At 45.0% G+C, this 21,521-nt stretch overlaps 1 protein-coding gene across 4 annotated transcripts in view; it reads left to right on the forward strand.

Moving 5' to 3' along the window:
• The window catches only part of LOC125723493 (DENN domain-containing protein 5A-like), a 38,618-nt gene that overhangs the window by 941 nt on the left and 16,156 nt on the right, over window positions 1-21,521 (forward strand). For 2 of the 4 annotated variants that reach the window (XM_049000116.1, XM_049000117.1), the window contains exons 2-6: window positions 15,197-15,268; window positions 16,039-16,148; window positions 16,308-16,959; window positions 19,688-19,875; window positions 20,771-21,073. In XM_049000116.1, the coding sequence (XP_048856073.1) occupies window positions 15,197-15,268; window positions 16,039-16,148; window positions 16,308-16,959; window positions 19,688-19,875; window positions 20,771-21,073 (1,325 nt within the window). The remainder of the gene's footprint in view (window positions 1-15,196; window positions 15,269-16,038; window positions 16,149-16,307; window positions 16,960-19,687; window positions 19,876-20,770; window positions 21,074-21,521) is intronic. The other 2 variants (XM_049000119.1, XM_049000120.1) reach the window with 1 other exon arrangement.

The following is a 21,521-nucleotide window of genomic DNA, read 5'->3' on the forward strand; positions in this document are numbered from 1 at the left end:
AATTCTTTAAAAAACAGTCAAATGAAATCTTGGTTTGAGGATGAGATATTGTTGTCAATTGAATGCGTTTGTTTTGTACTAATCCATATATGAACTTTAATGATCTTACTTTGGCCAAAGTATCGGTCTACCCATGCGGTTATGGCTTCCAAATATATGCAAGGTACATAAAGAGTAGTTTAAAGAAAATCCTAGTTTTATGTAGTTAATTCACTGGAATCGCTACCTTAGTGTAAATCAGAGGTTGATTTACTTCTCTGCGGGCCCTAGGCTAACATGGGTATGGGGCCCCTAAGTGGGCCACTTGAGCCAATATTTTGAAACTGAAAAAGAAATGAGAGGGAATTAAAAACGATGGAACATCAATAATCTGATAATCAGTGAACTTGGTGTCAGCGGTAAAACTTACTGATTAGGGAGAGGGTGGAAATTCCATCTGTAAAATTCGCCTTTCTGGGGGAGGGGGAATCACTAAAGGATTGATCACTCAAATTAAAGTTCCACTGCTCTCTCCTTTGCCGTGATCCTAGGCTGGACACCAACATGGGTTCTCAAACTTTTCAGCCATAACAGTATCAGAGAGTGGCAATCCCACAGAGCCCCCCTTATTAGATTTGGGGAGGGGTTTCTGTGGTACAGTACATGTATCAGAATTGGCTGGTTGCGATTGCGGTTATCATAGACTTTTCTCACTTTTTAAGATTTTGATAAACATACTCTGGAAATCTAATTATACTAAAGACTTATTCTCACGACTCCCCCACCAGTGGGAACCCCTGACCTAGCCTATGCCTTACTTTACCCCAAACCTAAGGTTTGTCTTGAATTTTCGCTTATGTTTGTTTAATAATTTGTCTAGCATTATGGTGGGATAGTATTAAAGACAAGGGAGATATAATGTTAGTCTTATGCCGCTGTCGTCTTCTGTTTGTTATGTTGATTTGCTTGGCAGTAAAGACAACCAGATTGTTGCCAGGTCCAGAAGACATCTCCAGCCCAAGGTCTACTTATAATCCGCCACTGAAAGATGAAACTAGCCCAATATTTGAAATCCCAAAATACTGAATCTCAAAGAAATGAACCAATATTTTGCACATTCAAACATTCAACATTTTAAAACCACAGTTAAACACAATGACATCACGTAGATGGATGCACTCTCTTTCTCCTGGATTGGCAACTTTGGTCAGCTGGCTGAAGTAAGATTTTTAATTTGAGACGAGTCTGTAAGTGCATTTACATTTATGTAACTGTTTTATTACCCTGTAAATAGTCTGTAGGGCTTGCAAACTAACCCAACACTTCTGATTTCCGATCTATAACGGAATAATATAGATTTTCCGTTAGAATGCTTGTGTAAGATTGCTTTACAGTGTCACAGTGGGCCTGTGTTTATACCACGGGGTTCAGTTTTAGGGCCTCTGTTATTCCAAATTCATGTTAACAATATTGACAACAGTATATACAGTAAGCTGGTTAAATTTGCAGATGTCCCACTCTCGTCAGTGTGGGGAAGCAATTGAAAAGGCCAATAGGATGTTGGGTTACATCTCTAGGTGTGTGGAGTTTCTGTCAATGGAGGTGATGCTACGATTATATAATTCCTTGGTAAGATCCCACTTAGAATATTGTGTGCAGGTTTGGTCACCATACCTTAAGAAGGACATTGCTGCCTTGGAAAGGGTGCAACGTAGGGCTACGAGAATGAATCCTGGTCTTAGAGGAATGTCTTATGCAGAGAGGTTAGCTGAGCTGAATCTGTTTAGCCTCGAGTAAAGGAGACTAAGGGGGGACATGATCCAGGTATATAAGATTCTAACAGGTCTGGATGCTGTTCAGCCAGTTACTTCAATATTAGTTTAAATACTAGAACTCGTGGCCATCGATGGAAATTAGTGGGAGAACATTTTAAACTGGATTTGAGGAAGTACTTCTTTACACAGCGTGTAATTAGAGTATGGAATAGTCTTCCTGTTAGTGTAGCGCAAGGTAAAACCTTGGGTTCCTTTAAATCAGAGCTAGATAAGATTTTAACAACTCTGAGCTGTTAGTTAAGTTCTCCCCAAACGAGCTTGATGGGTCGAATGGCCTCCTCTCGTTTGTACATTTCTTATGTTCTTATGTTGAAAGCATGAAAGCATGAGTATCACGCCAGATGCGTGAGTTAGCAACCCTGATTTCTGTGTGCGTCTGTCTCTGACTTTCGGTGCCTAGCGACTCAGTATTACTCCGCATTAGGAGCCACTTGAATTCGCAATTCATTTCTTTCCCCCTTACAGTCCACTGTTGTGGAGCATTATGAAAGCAACCCAAAAACCCACAACCTGTGACCTCCTAATATTTACCTGGAACTATATTTTCAAAATAGCCCAACTGGGCAGGAAAACCGCGGACCTGGCAACTCTGCCCTAGAATCCAATGCAAAGAGAAACCTGGGTAGCATGACGTGTCAAAGAAGGAATAGTCCATTATATCGGCGGGTGGGGGGCAACTTTTCTGTACTGAAAATTAAATAGCAATTAGCACACATGTTGGTATAGTTGAAATAATCATATTATCTTATATCCATAAATGTAACTTCTGGAAATGCTGTCTTCATGGGCCCCCAGTTTTTGGGCATCTCAAGTGGCTGCCTGCTCTTGCTTTATGGTAAGTCCCACTCCTGATCTGAATGGTTTAGCTTTTAATTGAAGTTATGTGTTGAAGGGCTAAAGGTTTACATATAGGAGCCTAATGTATTTAAATATGGTTAACTAGTGAGATGGCAGATTGAGTCCCTCTTTAAAATAACAAAATTACCTACAACCTAACTTGTAAGTAAAATGCCAAGGACTGGAATATTGCAAGTAAGCATTTAGAGTTATTACTTAATGTTGGGGCTACCTGAGTTCCAGGACATGTTCCAGGCACCTTGTCAAGATCGTGACGAGGCCAATCTGACCATAGTCTGCCAGGGCACACAATTCAATGAATGACCCCTGATTTCCCAGCATAGATTATGAATACGTACCATTGACCTGATGATGAATGGGAAGAAGTCTTCATTCGAGCTATGTGTGATCATTGGGTGTGGAAATGCAATGTGCATACATCAAATTATCTATAAAGCAAAGGGTTTTAGATTTTGAATATGCCTTTAGATGGAATTTCTCAAAAAGAACAATGATTATATCAGTCTTAAATCAGAATATATAATATGTCATTGTCAAAGGGAATTGCCTGTCTTAGAATGGAGACCCCCCCCCCCAGGAATATACTCTTTGATGTGTGTTGGAGGCTGTGCTGTAGCTGCTCTGCTCACAGTTTTGCAGTGTTCAGTGTGTTCAATGTGCTTGTATGGCTGTGACGTATCCCAGCTCCCACAGCTCCTGCCAGTGGCAGTGATCCCTTGAGATGTGTTAAGTTCTAATCCACTGTTAATGGTTTGGACTTTTTTTTCCTCTGCTGGTTTGTAGACATCTTGATCTCCACTGCGAGACAGTCCTTTGCGCAGCCTGGAATGATAGATGCTGGAGGGTCCTCCTGCAGTTTGTCCTGTTTCAGAGTTGGCGTTCAGTCACGGATGCCTGAGATCTCTGTTCTGTCGTAGGTTTTGAATTCACCATTATTAATGAATGTAGGCTGGGGGTTAGGGCTATGCCTGCTAAGCTAATGGATGTTGTGTGAGTTGCAAAGCATGTCTGTTTGTGATACCATGTGGGAAGCAAATGGCACTTCCTGTTGTCTATCCATTCCTCCAACATCCTGTTGTTTATCCAATACAGGGTCACTTGTTTATCCAGTGCCGGGTCATATTGCGTACTTGGGTTAAAAAACCGTAAATTATGCTGAAGGCATTACTTATTACAGTGTCTCGCAACCCAGTCCTAGGGGACCCACAGATATTCCTCATTTTTGCTACCGGGAGCTGAGGGAGAGCGAAAATGTAACGATACACTCAACTCATGATTCGATACGATTCGATATGATTCGATGCGATTTTCTCACGATTCTTTTTAACAGAATGAGCTACAGACAAATTTATTCAAAAATAAATTTATCTTTATCTTTCTAAACTGTGCAAAATGTGTGCTCTTCTTAACAGTGCAATTGAAATTGAATAAAATACTGTTTAAAAAAATCCCAAATCACAATAAGTAAATAAAATAAATAAACTAAGGCTTGCATGTGCAGCTTTTTAGCGTGGTTTGCCCTTTTAATAATCTTCACTCAGCTCACTGTGGTGCCGGTGGACATGCTGAAGCATGTTCATTGTGCTATTTGTGTATGTTATTAGTCTTTTACAATGTTTGCATGCAGTTTTTGTCTTGTCTGTGCTTTTCTCCCAGTTTTCGTTTGTGATTATCGGAAAGCTAAAATGCTGCCACACCGCCGATTTAAGATCAGGCGGTGCATCCATCCATCCATCCATCAATTTTCTGAAACCGCTTAATCCCAACTGAGGGGGGGGGGACTTGAGCCTATCCAGGGAACAATGGGAGCAAGTGAGAACCAACCCTGGGCAGTAGCCAGTATACCACAGGGTGCTCACACACACACAGGGCCAATTTAGACTCACCAGTCAACCTATCCTGCACACTTTTGGACCGTGGGAGGAGAGCGGAGCCCCCGGTGAAGACCCTTGCGGACACGGGGAGAGCGTGCGAACTCCACACAGAAAGGACCCGGGACTGAACCCTCTCGCTGTGTGGCAGCAGCACTAACCACTGCGCCATCGCGCCGCCTGGCGGTGCGCCATCAATTTCAAATTCGCTCGCCATCTCGCGTTCGGTCAAATGTACAATGTCAAACGTGAATACGCAGTGACATCTGACGTCGAACTGACGTCGTGAAATGGAATATTTTTCTGTTAAAGTACCGCGAAGTAAAGGGGCGATTCATTTTCCACATCAGCCGGTTTAAATCGTCATACATTTAATCATAGATTTTTAATAAATTCGCGATTCATCATTACATGCCTACTGTATAGTGGACAGGAATGCTTTTGATGTCATTACAAAGCAAAAATTGAGCTCATAGCTAAACTATCCCAGCACCTTTGAACGACCTGTAATACACTGTCTACCCCCTGGATTTTACCCTCCATCCACTGACTCACACTCGCGATGGGATGGAAGCCGGAGCTTCCAGCGGCGTCATCCTCCAGAGAGGAGAGGGGGGAGAGGAGCATCGGCAGCATTCCACACTTCGCTTAAGGGGTGGCTGCGCTGCGGGGACTAAAGATTTTTTTCTGGGGGGAGGCTGAAATTGCAAGCGGAATGTTATTTAGTGTTTGTGGTGTTTTAAGCACGTTTCTGCTCAGATGGCTCACAGGACTATGGAACATTTCTCCTTGCTTCTGGAAAACAAGCCCAAGGAATCTGCTTGCAGACAAGGCTGCGGAGCCGCATTTAAAACGAACAGCTGTCAAGTACCTTTACATTTTTAAAATGTACGCCGTGGATGTGGGTTCAGCGTCAGGAAAAATAGCGCATGCAGATGGTGATTCCTGTCAAATCAACAGATATGTACTCATTTTGAAAGTCCTGTAAGACATCTTGGTCGGTCTTGATCTGGCAGAAGAGCTTAACAGATGTCTTACTGTATCAGAAATGGGTTGACATGATTGTTAATTAAGCAAAGTAGCTCATCTTTGCCTGTATCCAGGTCTAGCTTCCAGTGTTTGGCTGCTGTTTGATGGCAGCTGCTGGTATTCTCCTTGTCATGGCTGTTATTCACAATCTTGTCTTCTCCTTTCAACACACTATCGTAGGCAAGGCAGCCAAACAGTCCGATTACCCAACAGTCTGATCAGTTTGCTGTTTGTTAACAGCATGTAGAAAAGAAAATCTTCGGCAGATGCACAGTCCATGTACTGCCAGGAGAACCTGGATGCGCCCGGAACCTTCCGCTGCCTCCGGCTAAGGAAATGTTCTCTCTGCCGCCAGTGAGAGTTACATCCTCCTTCCTTCAGATTCCCATAGCTTCACGCTGTTCCCAAGAAGCTGCACTGATCACCAGCTTGACAGCAATTAGGCCTCGAAGAACTCTGGAGTTACTGTAGCACAGCATTTCCCAAGCCTCAGTCATATATACCCGTAGCTTAAGAGGGACTTGTTGAGTAGCTTTGACGATAAAAGGCAGGGAGGCTTTGTTTTTAACTTTAGGAAACCCCGGTTTTTGCAGGTTTTTTTTTTACAGTTGCGGTGAATCTCGACACAATGTGAGACTGTGGTTGAGTTAGCAGTTAGGGGTTTTACAATTTCATGTGCTGAGTCTCTGAGCGGATGCAGAGTAATGAAGTTTTACCTTGGTGAGACTAACTGGAAGAAAACCTTTATTGTAAACCTCTGCTTTGAGTTTTCTCACTGAAACTTCTCACTTCTCACCATCAGCCGGTAAGGTGTACCGCTCGGCTCTTCCTAATATGTCACTGTATTGCATCCGCTTTATTTTACCAAAGAAATTACAACATCTCCAGCTGGAGATGTTACATATTGAGCAAAAGTATTCTTTTCATCCAAATATTACAGTTTATTTTTCCATGGTTGCAGCTGTGTGTTCTGATCTGTTGACCTGAAGGATCGGAATGAAAGATCTCCAGATGTAGCCACCTATATTAGCTTCAGTCAGTCCTGGCATGATTCTTGTTGTGCAATCCCTTCATGAGAGGATCACAGTCATGTTCAGACCTGACTAGAAGAAGCTAGAATAAATCTGGCCAAATGAACTATGATATTCACTTTCCTTTTGAGGAATACGAGAATGGGAAGACATCATCTGACCTAAGCAGCTGTGTAATGTGCTTTTAATGTACCTGTAGATGCTATAATGGGAATTTAGCTCATTGGCTGGGCCTGTGACCCTGTACCTCCACGATTGGGGGTTTGAATCCCAGCCCTGTTTTTTTGTGTGTGCAGTTTGCATGTTCATTACATGCCACTTTGAATCCCCATTAGAGGCGTAACGATATACTCAGCCCACGAGAACGAGACGAGACAAGACAATACGATATTTTAAGTTTTTTTTATTTTAAGGAAAACTTTAAAGAGGAAATACATTACTGGAAAGGAGCCTTTTATTTGATAAATTTGAAAGACAAAAAATGCTAAATAATGAAGATGTATGGTGAAATGTTTTAAATAATTGCCATCATCACATGCAGTAAAGAACAGAACAAATATCTGGCACCATAAAATATTTCACCACAAACTCAAATGACAGGCTTCTCTCGTATTTGACTTCTCAATTGAATATAAAATATAATATAAATAAAACAATATAAATAACAAACATAAAACTTATTTTTAACGTTTTCTTCATTTTCTTATTTTTAATGTTTCAGCTTCCAGCTGAGAGGTAGCAAAAATGTGGACTGTCTGGCAGGGAGCAGGGAAGGAGCAAAAACATGCACTGCCCAGGGTCCCCTGAGGCCTGGGTTGAGAAACACTGCCATAATCTGTGAAGTCTGTGTATTGAACTAGCATACAATCCATGGTGTCCCCTACCTTGTGCCTTATGTTGCCTCAGACTGGCTTCAGGCTCCACATGACCCAGTACTCTGGCTAATTGTCTGGAGGATGGGTGTTTTATATAATGTGGGGAAAACTCTATTGTTTGTAGCTGAGGAACGGAAATTTCAGTTCCCTCAATGAATCTACAAAGGAAAGTGCTCTGGCTTTGCAGTAAAACCCGAACACCTGGCGTTTTGTCAACAGTTGTGTAACTGTATTCATCTGCATGATTTAAATGTATTGTGATGACTTGGTGCATTAACATAAAGTAGATGTGACATGCACTGTCGCTACATAAGGTGTCCCTGAGGACATACACTAGTTTTTATACAAATGAAACGTTTGATACATGAGAATATACTGAAGTCAATAATATTAGTGCATTAAATGTGTCGAATAGAGTAAAGGAGCATCGTGATGGGGAGAGGAAGTGTTTTTCTGTTCTTGCCTGTGCAGAGGCTCGCCTGTAGTGAAGGGATTCGATTTCCTGTGTACCGACCATCTCGCCGGATCGCCTGTGAAGGGCTGCTGCATGACCTCTGCATCGCAGTGGCGCTTTGACATTCGAATGCACCTCAGTTCATGCTGCAACCTTTATTTTTGCATTTCTTCTTCTGGCACCATGTATATTTCAGCCCCCCAAGTGACACGCCTGTCACTGAGATGCATGCGTTCCCGAATGCCTTGTGCTCATGTTCACATACTGTCGTCAAAATTGTGCAAGACGGGTTACGTGTATTAACTCCCAGGGCCTGAGTACAAAATTTAGCGTAAAGGAAAGAAAAGATGCCTGCAACTCCTTGTCGTTATTTTGTAGAGGCTGCTCTGTATGTTTTACAGCAAAATGTGATAATATTCTTAGGTATGGTTAAAGTAAAAGGTTTGCTGTAGGAATATACAGAGCTTACTAGGAAAATTTTACGTTTCACCTAGTGGATGAAAAAGTTTGTGTTAATCCTGGTTGTAAATCTGTCTTTTTACTGCGTCCAGCGCATGTAAAATGCAGGTTCCCTATTCTGCTGCAGCTGATAATCAGTGGGTTCTGCTTAGTTCCCCAGACAAAGCATAGCTTCCAGCAGCTTTTAATAAGAGATTTCTAGTATATCCTGTTGAAGATGCAGCGTTTGCTTAGCCTGCCATCGGGTTGTGGCTCGAGGCACTAGGCTAAGCTGTTTAAGCACAGAACGAGAGATCTGGCCGTGTGGGAAAACAGCCTCTCTTGTCCTTTAAGGAAATTCTTCCAAGCTCCCTCTGCATGTGTCAGCCCTGGTTACGTTCCACATACATCTTCCTGAAGCCGTCCGCTACAGTGTTGTTCTATCCGTAACGCCTGCTACAGAGACAACAAGAGGCGATGAATGTGGTGTGCCCCCACCGAAGCACATATCATGGTGTCATGGTGGGGGGAGGCCATGACTTTGCATGCATAATCTCACTTGAGCGAGCCCTGTGTTTTAAGCAGCGAGGTCGTTGCTTTGCTCAGCCTCTGGCCCCCTTTCAGAGACATTGCATGAGGATTTCCTACTTTTCCTGACAGTGTAGTGTGACCAGCTGCATGTCCCTCTAGCGTCGTGCTCCTATGGGCTGTGTATCAGCTAAATGTCCTCAGTCATTACCCTGACCTATGCGCATTGATCGCCGGCCGCTTTTCGGCTCATGCTAGGTTCTGATCCATTGCCTGGCTCCTTGGATGTTCTTGACCAGTGTTCCGCGACCATAGGCACCTCTCACTGCTTCAGAGAGCTCTCTGAGTGCACAGAACCTGTGGTTTTCGCCTCGTTTGTTGACTGTCACTTCCTCCCCTTGAGCGTCTGATTTCAATTTCTCTGAGACTTTCTCTGCCGCTGCCGGTTAGGCGTGAAGCACTGTATGCGAGACGCTTTTGTCTTGGCACCATCTCCAAGGGCATTTTTAAAGTGTTTTTCTGCCAGTGCAGCCCGACTTGCATATGCAGCAGCCAGTCTAGTTCCCTTTAATTGGAAATATGTATTTTTCTTACTGAGTGAGTGGAGTATGTGGGGATGTACGTTACTGGTAGACTCCCCCTGCCTTGATCTGCTGCTCTGGGACACAGGTGTGACAGCAGGGGACGTGGGGCCCTCCATCCTACTGCAGCTTTGGGGAGGGAATGAGACCAACAGAATGGCGGAGGCCGGTTCCGACTGCAGAACCAGAGAGAGGCGTATTGAGTCGGGTATGACAAACAGGCCAATGGAGCCACTCAGAGCTGACGCTTGGTTTAATAGGATCCTGTGTGGATCGGCATCAGCTGTTGAGGAGACGGGGGCTTATTTTTTTTGCAAGGAAGTTGCTAAATCCCCTGGTCAGCAGAGTGATGTCACAGTTGGGCCCTTGAGCAAAGCCCTTAACCCCGATTGCACCAGGGACTGGCTGACCTTCCTTTCTCAGTTGTTTGTCACTTTGGACAAAAATCTTCTGCTAAATAAATAGGTGTAAATGTGTCAGATGGTCAAGCTGAAGAAACGTTCCCCAGACTCTTCGGGTCTGGCTGTAAAGGCTCTGGGGTTTTTTGAAAGTCCATTTTGTCTGCTGCAACCCCTCTGAACAGATAAACTGGTGCAGGGGCTGCAGTGAGAAGTTCATGCAGTGAGAAGTTCATGCAGTGAGAAGTTCAGTCCTCCTTAAAATGAACCAGAGGGTTTGTAATATTCAGCGTTATCAATATGCTGATAGAGTAGTATTTGTAAGATCCACTGTGGTAAAATACTTGCTTAGACTTGTTATTGTTTCAGGCAGAAGATTGTCCCAACAAAGACTGACACTTAGGGGGCAGCAAGGCCGACCGTCCCCAATCGCAGTACTGCTTTGGTTCCTCACAAAGCCTCCTGCACCCATCCCCCCCCAGGCTTCTTTTCAGACAGCCCTCCTATGGTAAAGATATGTGGTCTTCACAGAGTGTAAATCTGTTAGATTACAAAGCAGGCACTGCTAGTGCCTCACTGTCCAATCGCTGCACGGGGATCTCCTGTGAAAGATGAGCTGTCCACATAGTTGTTTGAATCATAGTTGAATGTCCCACCTCCATTCTTCTTAACAGAATCTGTATTTTGGTGGAATCTCTCAAGACTTTTCCTCTGCAAATGTCTCATCGTGAGAAGGATATTATCAAAAAAGATTAACTTTTTTACTATTATACATATAGTGTAGTGGTTAATACTTATTTGCAGTGTTCTATTGTTCTTTCAAGGAGAATTATCTGTAATTGGAATCCTCAGCAGATCCTAAGACTCCTGAGTTCAGAGTAAAGTGCCGGTTTGATGCAGTGATGCAGTGTCTCTGAAAACCATTTATTTTAATTCATGCTCATACATCCTGTTTATCAGACCCAGGCTTGTCAGCGTTCTAACTGTATTGTACTGAGCTCATAGTTATGCAGGGATATCTCTCCTCAACCATCCAAATGACACTTTCCAATTTAAGACTACAGAGCCCTGTGGCTTTAATCCAATCCCTTCCTATCAAGCAGTGTACCGTCTAGAATGATCACAGTGCCTTTCTCTTAAGATTATTCAGCTTGGAGGTATGAAGCCAGCACCGATGTCACCTTGAGTGAAACACAAGCAGGAAAAAAACCTTTCGTATCCAAGATATCCCTTGTTTGCAAATGTGTCAGTGCTGTCAAGGTGATTATCTCCCACAGCACTGAAATGAAGGCTTCTTTCAACCATACACTGCAGCTGAACTGAGCTGACATAAGGACACACGGCTTGCATTTTTGAACAATTGTTGAGTTTGGTTATTCGATATGTATGGTTTTTCTGTTGGGTTGGGACTTGTTTTGTAAATTGAAATGTTGGAAATTATGTTCTGGTGTGGAAAACACATTGTCACATGGATACACCAGATGGCAAATTAAATTAACTAATTAGGCAGCAGAGAGAGACTAGGATTACTAGGGTGGTAATGTTAAATAAACCGATGAAAATTGTTTAAAATGGCCTGGATCCTCTACCTATGTCTCATTGGGATTCTGTGTTTCTGCTAGAAGGAACGGTGCCAGATTTAACCCCATACATCTTTATTAGAGTCGCCAAACCTTGGGCATTAGGGAATTCCCTGCCAGTGTGTGGGAAGGCTGCTGTTCTGCCTGTTCTCTCATTGTCATACACTGCCAGCCTAAGGGATATGGACACCTGAAGTGTCTCATGTACAAAAGGTACAGAGTGGCAATTAAGGTAAAATATTATCAGGAATGACAAACACCATCTATGTCATGCAAACGGGCAACATTTTAGACTCTCCAAAGCCCCAAGTGAACCTAGCTTACAAAAGTTCTATAAAATACCGGCCTTATGTCCACAGATGCCTGCGGAACTATGAAACTGACTGTGTAACTATGACCATTGGATGCATGTCACCTCAAATCTTTCTTAAATAATACTGATAAGGTATTTATGCTAAAAACAATCAAAAACCTTTGACTAGTAGTGCATTTGTCTTAATGAATTACGCAATACAATTACTCATGCTCATTTCCAACCAGTGTTACCCTTAAATAAAAGAGATCAGTTGGAATTGATTTCTAATTATTTTGGTGAAAGATATGTGAAATCACTCACGGTTCTTGCCTGCAACAGATTCTTATCGTTTTATTTTTGTAAGTGCTTTATATGGGACGTTCAGCCTGCACTCAGTGCCCGGTTCACTCCTTGCTCCATCTGAAAGCAAACATCAGCATGTTTGCCTTCCTTGCCCTCTCTTCAGACTGAGGATCAGACTTCCTACTTGCTTCCTCCAAGGATTTCCACTCTTCCTTGGCAACACAGTATTTCAGCTGGTTACTCTCACTGCATTAATCTCGTTGTGTCACTGGATGAGTTTTGCTTTTAATGTGATACCACAGTGCCGTGCTATGACTGCTAGAACCTGGTACGGTATCAGTCTTTATTTCAAAATAGTTTTTTTGAAACCTCATTTTATAATATTTCTGACTGTCCCGAGTGCACTTCTTTACTCTGAGCTGCTGTAGTGAGATGCCTGAGTGTCCGACCATGGGCTCCTTTAAGGCGCAGTATTTCTGTAATTTTTTTGTTATTTTGGTTTAGTGTAGGATCAGTGGTGCATTGTGCTTCGCCAGCTGTCCTAAAAAAAGCCAAGATGCATTTGACTGCAGTATCGCGCGATAAATAAGATTAGGTCAAATGACTCATGTTACAGTTTTACTAGGATTTGATTATCATTTGTGTATCTGTATAACAGCAGTAAGAGGCGGATGTCAGTGCAGCTCAGGCCCCCAAAAAACACCTCCATATACTCAATAACAAAAGAAATAGTTATACTAAGCAAATCACATTTGAGTGAAGAAAGACAATGTGAACAAAGGCAATCGACAACGTGATTCTGAATATCAGTGGAGATTCAAATTCAAATTCAAAAAACTTTATTTGTCTCCGAGGGGCAATTAAAAAATTTATGAGGTGGGCGAGTGATCAAGGTGAGGCATGTTATTAGTGCAGGCGTGTCTGTGTTAGCAGACGCTGTGGGGAGACAGAGCTGTGCAGACCTGTCCACAAACACCTGCTTGTCTAGACCCATCACAGCTGTTCGGCTCTGGGTGGGTGATGTCAACTAAGAATGTGGTCTTCACAAATCTTGTGCTGTGGTGTCCCACTGTCCCCCCCCCAGTTATGCAGCACATGTGTCCCCATGTGAAATGCATCGGAAATGCATAGTGAGAATCCACAGGGTGCCTTTGTTAGGTGTTGGTAGGAACAGGCAGACTGTGCAAATGCATGTTTCTGTGTAAACATGGGCGACGCTTTAGCGAGCCTCCATGCTTCAGTAGATATGGACCAAAGCCTCTCCCCAGTTCTCCTGTTAGATCTGGCCTGACATGTGCAGATGCAAATGACGCCTCCCCCACACTGGCACGTGCTCCGTGGCGACAGAGGACAGCCCTGTCAGCGCCCCACTTAGCAGCTTTTGCAGATGTTCAGTCAATAAGCTTTCGCTCCTTCTACTTTCCACTTCCACGCCCATCCTGACTCTTTAAGAAGTGCTGGAATCTTAGGCTGAAATTTCCCCCAGACCTACTGCTCCAGCGTCACTCATTAGGCGTCTGAGCACTTAAACACTCTCAGACCACTTGGTGCCGACTGAGCTGTTCTCTCTCTCTCTCTCTCTCTCTCTCTCATCTTGTGTGCTTTCTGTAATCCGTCCCATCTCCCATCAGGCTGTGCAAATGCGCAGCCCGTGACACATTTCTCGGCTCCCCTTCTTACTCCGTGATGTCAGCCCCTGGTGTTCCTTCCCGCGAAGGCTTTGCTCTCGGCTGCTTTTCACGATGCGGCTTCATACCACAGAAAGAAATGCGCAGAGATGGGGCTCTGTGAAACGCTGTCCTGGCAGTTTGTCGATAGATTCTGTACCGTAACCCGCAATTGTTATGAACGCGCTGTCAGAGTTTGGGCTCCTCGGTGTGCCGCTTGGCGCTGGACTGTGTGGGCACAGGTGTGTCAATCGGGGCGTGGTACATTAACGGCACCGCGTCTGTGCAGCTGGTCAGTGGGGGAGGGGGGGCTGCAAAGCGAGTCACGCGTCAATCTCAGGTGAGCGAGTCAGCGGCCCTGGCTTGGTGCCGTGTTATGACTCACAGAGTCCGGATTGGTTGGCTCGCCCAGGCTGTGTCTGACATCATCGGTCCTTCACCATAGCGCATATCTGTCACTGACAGACACAGACTGAGGGGGCCGGCTTTAGCGGAGGTGGGAGAGGGATTACACGGGGTGTGAATCAGCAGCTTCCGCCTAGATGCCAGCCTGATAGCAAATGACCATGCTGACGTGTGGGGATGAGGAGCTGAATTAGAGTGTGGGTCTGATAAGGCAAGAAGATCCTCTGCTCCTATAGCTCAAAAGCCCCCCCGCTGCGCCACTCGCTGCCCCCTTCGCCATCGTGGTCATGCTCCTCTGCCTGTCGCCCATCCTTAGTGATCAGTCGTGAGCATAATCCACAAGGGTGACTTTTTTTTTCACAGCGACCTGGACGCCGCCATAAACCTGTGACATGACCTTTGTGAAACATGCCATTTCTCTTTTTGTGCTTATGTGATCTTTTCTTTAATATAATGTAGCTTGTAGAAAGTGCAGTTCAGATGGTGTCTGTAGATGTGAAACCCAAAGCAGATTTACCAAAATGTCCTCAGCCTAGCACTCAAGAAATCCTTCCTGCCCCAGCTGACGAAATGCACAGTCAGTCTTTCTGTATTCCTGCCTCGCTATGTAATCTGTTTTCTTTTATCATGCAGGCTCCTCCATTGATTGAAATCCAGTACAGGGTACTGGACTGATCTGCTGCAGCAGTAATTTTAGCGACATGCCATCGATTGTCTTGTTTTTTTTACACCCTTTAACGTTACTTGTAGTTTTGATGGTTGTCAGGAGGCCTTTCGCTTTCATCCTAAAAGCTTTTTCTCGTCTACAGTCCTCCATCATCAGTTTTGTATTTCCTGTTTTTCACTTCAATCAATAGAATCAGAATAAGCAGAATCTTATGTCACCTGTATGTATCCTTTCAGCCTTACACAGGAAGTGCTGCTTGCACATTTCATGTCAGCAGACCCGCAGCAGGCGTCCTGGGCTTGCCCCCACCCCAAAGCCCGGAACACGTTGCCTTAATGTTGTCGTTAGTGTTTGCCTGCTGTGACGCTCATGTGATTAACTGTTCTTTTATCTACTGTATAGCTTTATGCCAGTATATTCAGGCCACTAGTTTCAGAGATGGGGCCAGACGAATGTCAGCGAGTGCAAATGAAGGTAACCCTGCCCACCCCAACCCCACCACCCGACGGCTCTTCTGACGCCACCTTCTCCGCTCTGCTTGTGCCCTTCAACCTCTCACATGACCTCCTTCTTTCACAGCATCTCTAAGCTGAGCTGTTCGCTGATTGGAACCTGGAGCACGCCGATTTCCCCCCCCCCCCCCCCCGTCTGTGTGATGATTACTGAACGCTGCCTTGCATATCCGGTCTGCTCTCACTGGGATCTCTTGGTCTTTGTCTACTGCACCTCCCTACTATAAACACTGAATCAGAAATGTGTGTGTGTGCACATGGTTTTACCGCTTGTGTGTTAACCTCTTTGATCAGAGCGATTCCTTTCCTCTGCTTTTCCCTTTGGCCTGTGTGCTGGGTGTGTCCCCCAGTGTATTGCTAAACAGGCTGCCATCACTGCATACATTTGCATTTAGCAAATCAGCATTTTGATACTGGTTTACCATTTTTTTAGCTTCCCTTTCAGTTTATTTGGGGTCTTTTTCAGATACTTTAAGTATTAATTCACCCTCCCATTAAACCCATTTCAAACCTGCTATGCAGTACGAAGGTGGCACCTCCTTAAGCAATATAAATCATTCTCTCACACTTTTGCTGACTCACCTGTTTCCTGTGGGCATTGCCTTGTGCCTCAAGCTGATTTCTGATTGGACGCTGCCATCCATGTGCCGGTGTTCTGTCCCTGTATTGGCCGTGGAGTCTCCGCCCTTACCTCTGTTGTCTGTATCTCTCTCTCTGTCCCGTCTTCCTCAGGTGAGAATTTTGAGCAGAGTCCCCTGCGGAGAACGTTCAAATCGAAGGTGCTAGCGCACTACCCTGAGAATGTGGAGTGGAGCCCTTTTGACCAGGACGCCGTGGGCATGGTACGAGCTCCACGAGCTCAGTCACGCGGAATGATTATCCCTGTTTTTGCGAATGGGAATATGCAGGTTTATTTATAGCCCTCTGCTGGGATCAGTAAAGTTCTCCCCATTAAAGTTGGTGTCGATCATGTTAACCCCACCTCCCCCCGCCCCACGCAGCTCTGCATGCCGAAGGGGCTGTCATTCCGCACGCAGGCCGACGCCCGCGAGCCGCGCTTCCACTCCTTCATCATCACCCGCGAGGACGGCTCCCGTACCTACGGTTTCGCGCTCACCTTCTACGAGGAGGTGACCAGCAAGCAGATATGCAGCGCTATGCAGACGCTCTACCACATGCACAACGCCGAGCAGTACGAGGTCCTGCACAGCGCCGCCGCCGCCCTGCCTGAGGAGGCCCTCCACGCCGCCAGCCCATTCTCACGCCTGCAGCGCTTCAACTCCTACGACATCAGCCGCGACACGCTCTACGTGTCCAAGTGCATCTGCCTGGTGGCGCCGCTGGCCTTCCCGCAGGCGAGCCGCAAGGTGCTGCAGCAGCTGCACCAGGCCGTCAGCGCCGCCCAACCTCCGCCGCTGCCGCTGGAGAGCTACATCTACAACGTGCTGTACGAGGTGCCGCTGCCGCCCGCCGGCCGCTCCCTCAAGTTCTCCGGCGTCTACGGGCCCGTGGTGTGCCAGCGGCCCAGCACCAGCGAGCTGCCGCTCTTCGACTTCCCCGTCTGTGAGGTCTTCGAGCTGCTGGGCGTGGAGAACGTGCTCCAGCTGTTCACCTGCGCCCTGTTGGAGCTTCAGATCCTGCTTTACTCTCAGCGTGAGTCTCACTAGTCCTGTTCGAGCTGGTGGGGTTAGGTGCGGCTCAGTGGGTTATGGTGCTGCACCCATGACCGCGGGAGGTTGCAGGTTCAAACCCTTAGGCAGGCAGAGTGATTTGACCATTGGGCCCACAAGCAGGGCCCCTAATCCCCATTCCCTCAGGGACTCGCTGACCCTGCTCTCTCACTTATACATCACTTTGGATAAAAGTATTTACTAAATCAGTGTTTCCTAAACCAGTCCTCAGGGCAGACTGGACAGGTCCACGTCTTTGTTTAATCCCAGTTCCCAGAACACGTATTGCTGTGGTTGTTACCAAGTAGGTGTGAACTTGCCTTTAATGGCTTTTAATAATCCCCACCTCTTTATGCTACTGAGACATGTTTGTGAATTTTGTGCTTTATGTTTTACCTCAAGTTATCTCTCTTGATTTTAGCGGGAACCCCTGGAAGTGGCAGAGGTAGATTTTTTTCAGTGGACTTGTGACAGACAGCTTAATTAGGTAGTTTGTTTACTGTAATAGCTAGGTTGCAGTCTCTGTTTGGCTTGGAGCAGAAGAGCAGAGCACTTTCCTCAGCGGGAAGTGAGGCATATTCTCATTTTTCAAATTATTTAAAGTTTTGGTTGATGGACAGTCTAGACCCTCAAATCAAATATGTCTCCAAGTATAACAAAAAAACATACATTTCCTATCATTTTACTGATTTCTGAAGAAGTTACCAGAAAAAAAATCAAGAATCACTTTCTTAGAATTTATAAAGCTCTGAAATCAGAAAACAGTTGGTGGTTTCTGAAAGAATATGTGAAATCTGAAAGTACATCACTGGCAGCATGTCATTGGTGCATATTCGCCTTATTCAGCATTGCTCATCTCTCAAACCAGCTGCGTGACGAATCTGTTCTCGTGTAAAAACCCACAGGGTCTGTTTTCAGCAAGCCCTGCCACTGTACCCCGTAAAACCACTTAAGGATGTGGGAAGCAGAAAGACGGCATGTATGCATGACTAGATGGAGCTGTTGGTTCGCAGAGTGCAGGGAAGCCTTTCAGGTGCAATGCTGTGGCGTTGCCAGGCAACGCTTTGCAAGGAAGGGGTGAAGGTTGTGTCACAAATACGATTGGTTAGAAATGACATCATCCTTGCTGTAACTGTGCTGCAGAAATGTATTTGGAAGAATTAAGCCGAAAAATTACGTAAAGATTGGGGATGTCTTCTGCGGAAAAGTAACACGCCACTCACAGCAGTGAAGCTTTTTCTTCTGGAAGTCTGAACCTGAGGTGTATTAGTTAGCCAATGAAACTGAATTCTTTAAAGTAGTTTCTGTTGTTTGCCAAGCATGTATATTGGGCATATGAGGTCGTCAAACACATCACGCAGTTTTCTTTATGACGACTATTATAATTACATTGAATTTATAGCAACTAATTCAACCCTACCAGTAATACAGCCTCGTGTTGGTTTAAAAATCTATTAGACTGTGCTGAGTGGTGTAGGTAACACAAATAAGTATACTAATATTTTCTGTGATATACAGCCCATCATTTTTGCAATTTGTATTCATAGATGATTTTATATATACGCTTAATATAAATAAATATGTACTAATCTGAAATGCTAACTAGCAATTAAATTTATACAGTCTGAGAACTCAGTTCCAAATCTGTAATAGAGTTATGCAATCTTCCAGCTCAGCACTTGACTAGACCCTGTGCTTGTGCAGTAATGTGAGATTTTGGGAATGAAAAGGTTTTCTGTTCCAGTGGACAGTGGGGGGCTGACTGGATCAGGATTCCTGCACTCATGCCACCAGCCTTCTGTGCATGAATTCTCAGCAGGAAGCAAAATCGAGTGCATTAGAACCTTAGATCAAAGGCTGCTCTTTGCAAGTGGCATGAAGGGAAGAAAATAATCATTTTGCAGGAAAAACATTATATGAATACTTGTGTTTAATGGTGCCACAATGTTGATGCAGTCCTGAAATATGAAAACACTTCTGAACGTTTGTCTGTACAGACCTGTTAAATATTAATAGTCTTAAATCAAATTGTTTGTGAGGCACCGATGCAGTTTTGTATGGTGTTCTGCTCTCTGGCGAGGAAGGTGGTGCTCGCTTGTCTGAATATGAAGCGCCAAGGCAGCTGGTGAATGTGCAGGACACCCAGCATGTTGTCATCGCATCATCTCTACTCTGATTTTCTCTTCAGGGGCACCAAAGCAATTCACTGTCTGATGCACCCCAGTTGCATTATGGGCCAGTTTCTAGCGATATGATCTGCTTGAATAATGTATTGGTTGTTGTAGTTCTTCAGAAGCACATAGCACACGAGGCAGAGGGGTTTTGCATGAGTGCCACAGTGCAAATAAAGGATTAGACATGGAAGACCCCAAGGGAGAGCAAATTCATGAATTAGCCAGGAAGATTAATTCTTGAATTAGACTAGGTTTTTTTCTGGCTATGCTATTTAAGTAACAAACTGGTCGCTTTATAGCATGTGTGGATCTGTGGGGTAGGACTGTGGATGGCAATCGGCTCCTCAGCAAGGTCTGTAGTCCCAGGTTCACCAAGGAGTGGCTTTCCCTGCTTGTGCAGTTGTATGCGGCTTTGGATAGAAACTCCTGCCAATAAATTAATGTAATATAATGGGGGGTGGCTGTCCCCACCCCCAAACCAAGGAGTACTTCTAACTGTACTAACTGTACTTCTGCTGTTGTCTGCTGGTCGTACAGACTACCAGAGGCTGATGACAGTGGCTGAGAGCATCACCGCCCTGATGTTCCCCTTCCAGTGGCAGCACGTCTATGTGCCCATCCTGCCCGCCTCGCTGCAACACTTCCTGGACGCGCCCGTGCCCTATCTGATGGGCCTGCACTCCAACGGCCATGATGACCGGTCTAAGCTGGAGTTGCCCCAGGAGGTAGGCTGCCACATCACCTCATTTATCAGCCTTTCGTTAAAAACAAACAAACAAACAAACATGTGTGTCAGGCAAGGACACTTCCCCTCCCACCACCATTTCAAAATAGCACAGTGTGCAGTCTTGGTCCACGGCAGAGTTTGTTAACGAGGTGGGGGGGTTCAAATCCATGATTTTATTACCTGTCTGCGTGCCTGACGCTTTTTTAGTACCATAAAGTCATGTAACTGAGGGCACCTGAAAAAGATGAAGTGTTATAATATTATATGAAAAGGTCTGGATTCATGTAAAAGTCACTCAGCATAAGTGTTTGTAAGCAGTTCTGACTAAACCTCAAAGTGCTGAAATAGAGTTTTTCAGATTTCTAGTTTACAAACAAAACAATATGAACAGTAACACTGGGAGATCATTAAGGTTACAGAACAGATCAAATGTAACATGTCAAACGTTGTGAGATTGATCTTGACGGTATCTCCTTCTATGCCTCAGAGCAGTTCAGCCATCTCAAAGATCTACATTTTTCAGAAATGTTCTTTTCATTTAAATCTGAATGGCTGCGATGCTCTTCTACTTTTCAAGGGTCTTATGAAATGCAGTGAATTTTTGCCATTCCCTTTTAAGTCACTACTCTGACAACTGGACCCACAGGTTGTGTTTTCTGCCATCTACTTTAACCTCCAAGGGCTGCTTCATACTTACTGCAGACATGGACGTGCCAGTTGTTTTTTAAAGGTTTGAGTGGGTAAATAAAATAAAGGGTAGCTGTATTTGTTGATAAACTCAATCGTCCATATTCATTGGATAGGGGTGAAAACTGCTATTGGTCTCTTCCCGGGATGCCATCACCTGATACTCGCAGTGCTGTACTGATTTGCTGTTACCTTTGTATTTCCAGGCGAACCTCTGCTTTGTGGACATCGACAACCACTTCATTGAGCTGCCCGAGGACCTGCCGCAGTTCCCCAACAAGCTTGAGTTTATCCAGGAGATCTCGGAGGCCCTCCTGGCGTTTGGCGTGCCACCGGAGGGCAGACTCCGCTGCAGCGACAGCATGATCAAGCTCAAGGTCTTCCGCGCCTCCGACCGGCGTAATGGCAACCTGTCCGGCTCTCCACTCAGCTCCTATCTGCTCAAGGAGAACGAGACCATCGCCCGACTGCAGGCCCTGGTCAAGAGAACTGGGCTCAGCTTAGAGAAGGTAAGCTACAAGAGGCCATGCGTGGCCCTTCTGGAGAACATTGTGGAAACAGCAAAATCTGAAGATAAGAAAGGGCTTAATTTCAATAACGCATCAAAGTATTTTTCAAATGGAAAATAACTTTCATACTGAGGCAGTATGTTGAGGCGTACAGTGAGTAAAGTGCCAATTTCTGAATTGAATAGCAGTCTATATGGAAGCCGTACATGCTTTTTACTCTGACTCTGACTGCGTTGATTTGATGACGCGGTAATTTGTGACTTCCGGAAGTAGGATGTGCTACGCTGTTGTCATCCTGAAGGCTACTCTGTGAATTAGCAGCAGTTGCTCTGCTAGCTGCCATGACACACTCCCTGAATGAGCTTCAGCCAGCCTGGTGCTGCTTACTGACGCTAACTGCCATCTGTTTTGTAACATGGCCTTTGGGTTTAGCGCATGGCCGCATGTT

The sequence above is a fragment of the Brienomyrus brachyistius genome, unplaced genomic scaffold (assembly GCF_023856365.1).
Source record: "Brienomyrus brachyistius isolate T26 unplaced genomic scaffold, BBRACH_0.4 scaffold49, whole genome shotgun sequence".
Classification (NCBI taxonomy): Eukaryota; Metazoa; Chordata; class Actinopteri; order Osteoglossiformes; family Mormyridae; genus Brienomyrus; species Brienomyrus brachyistius.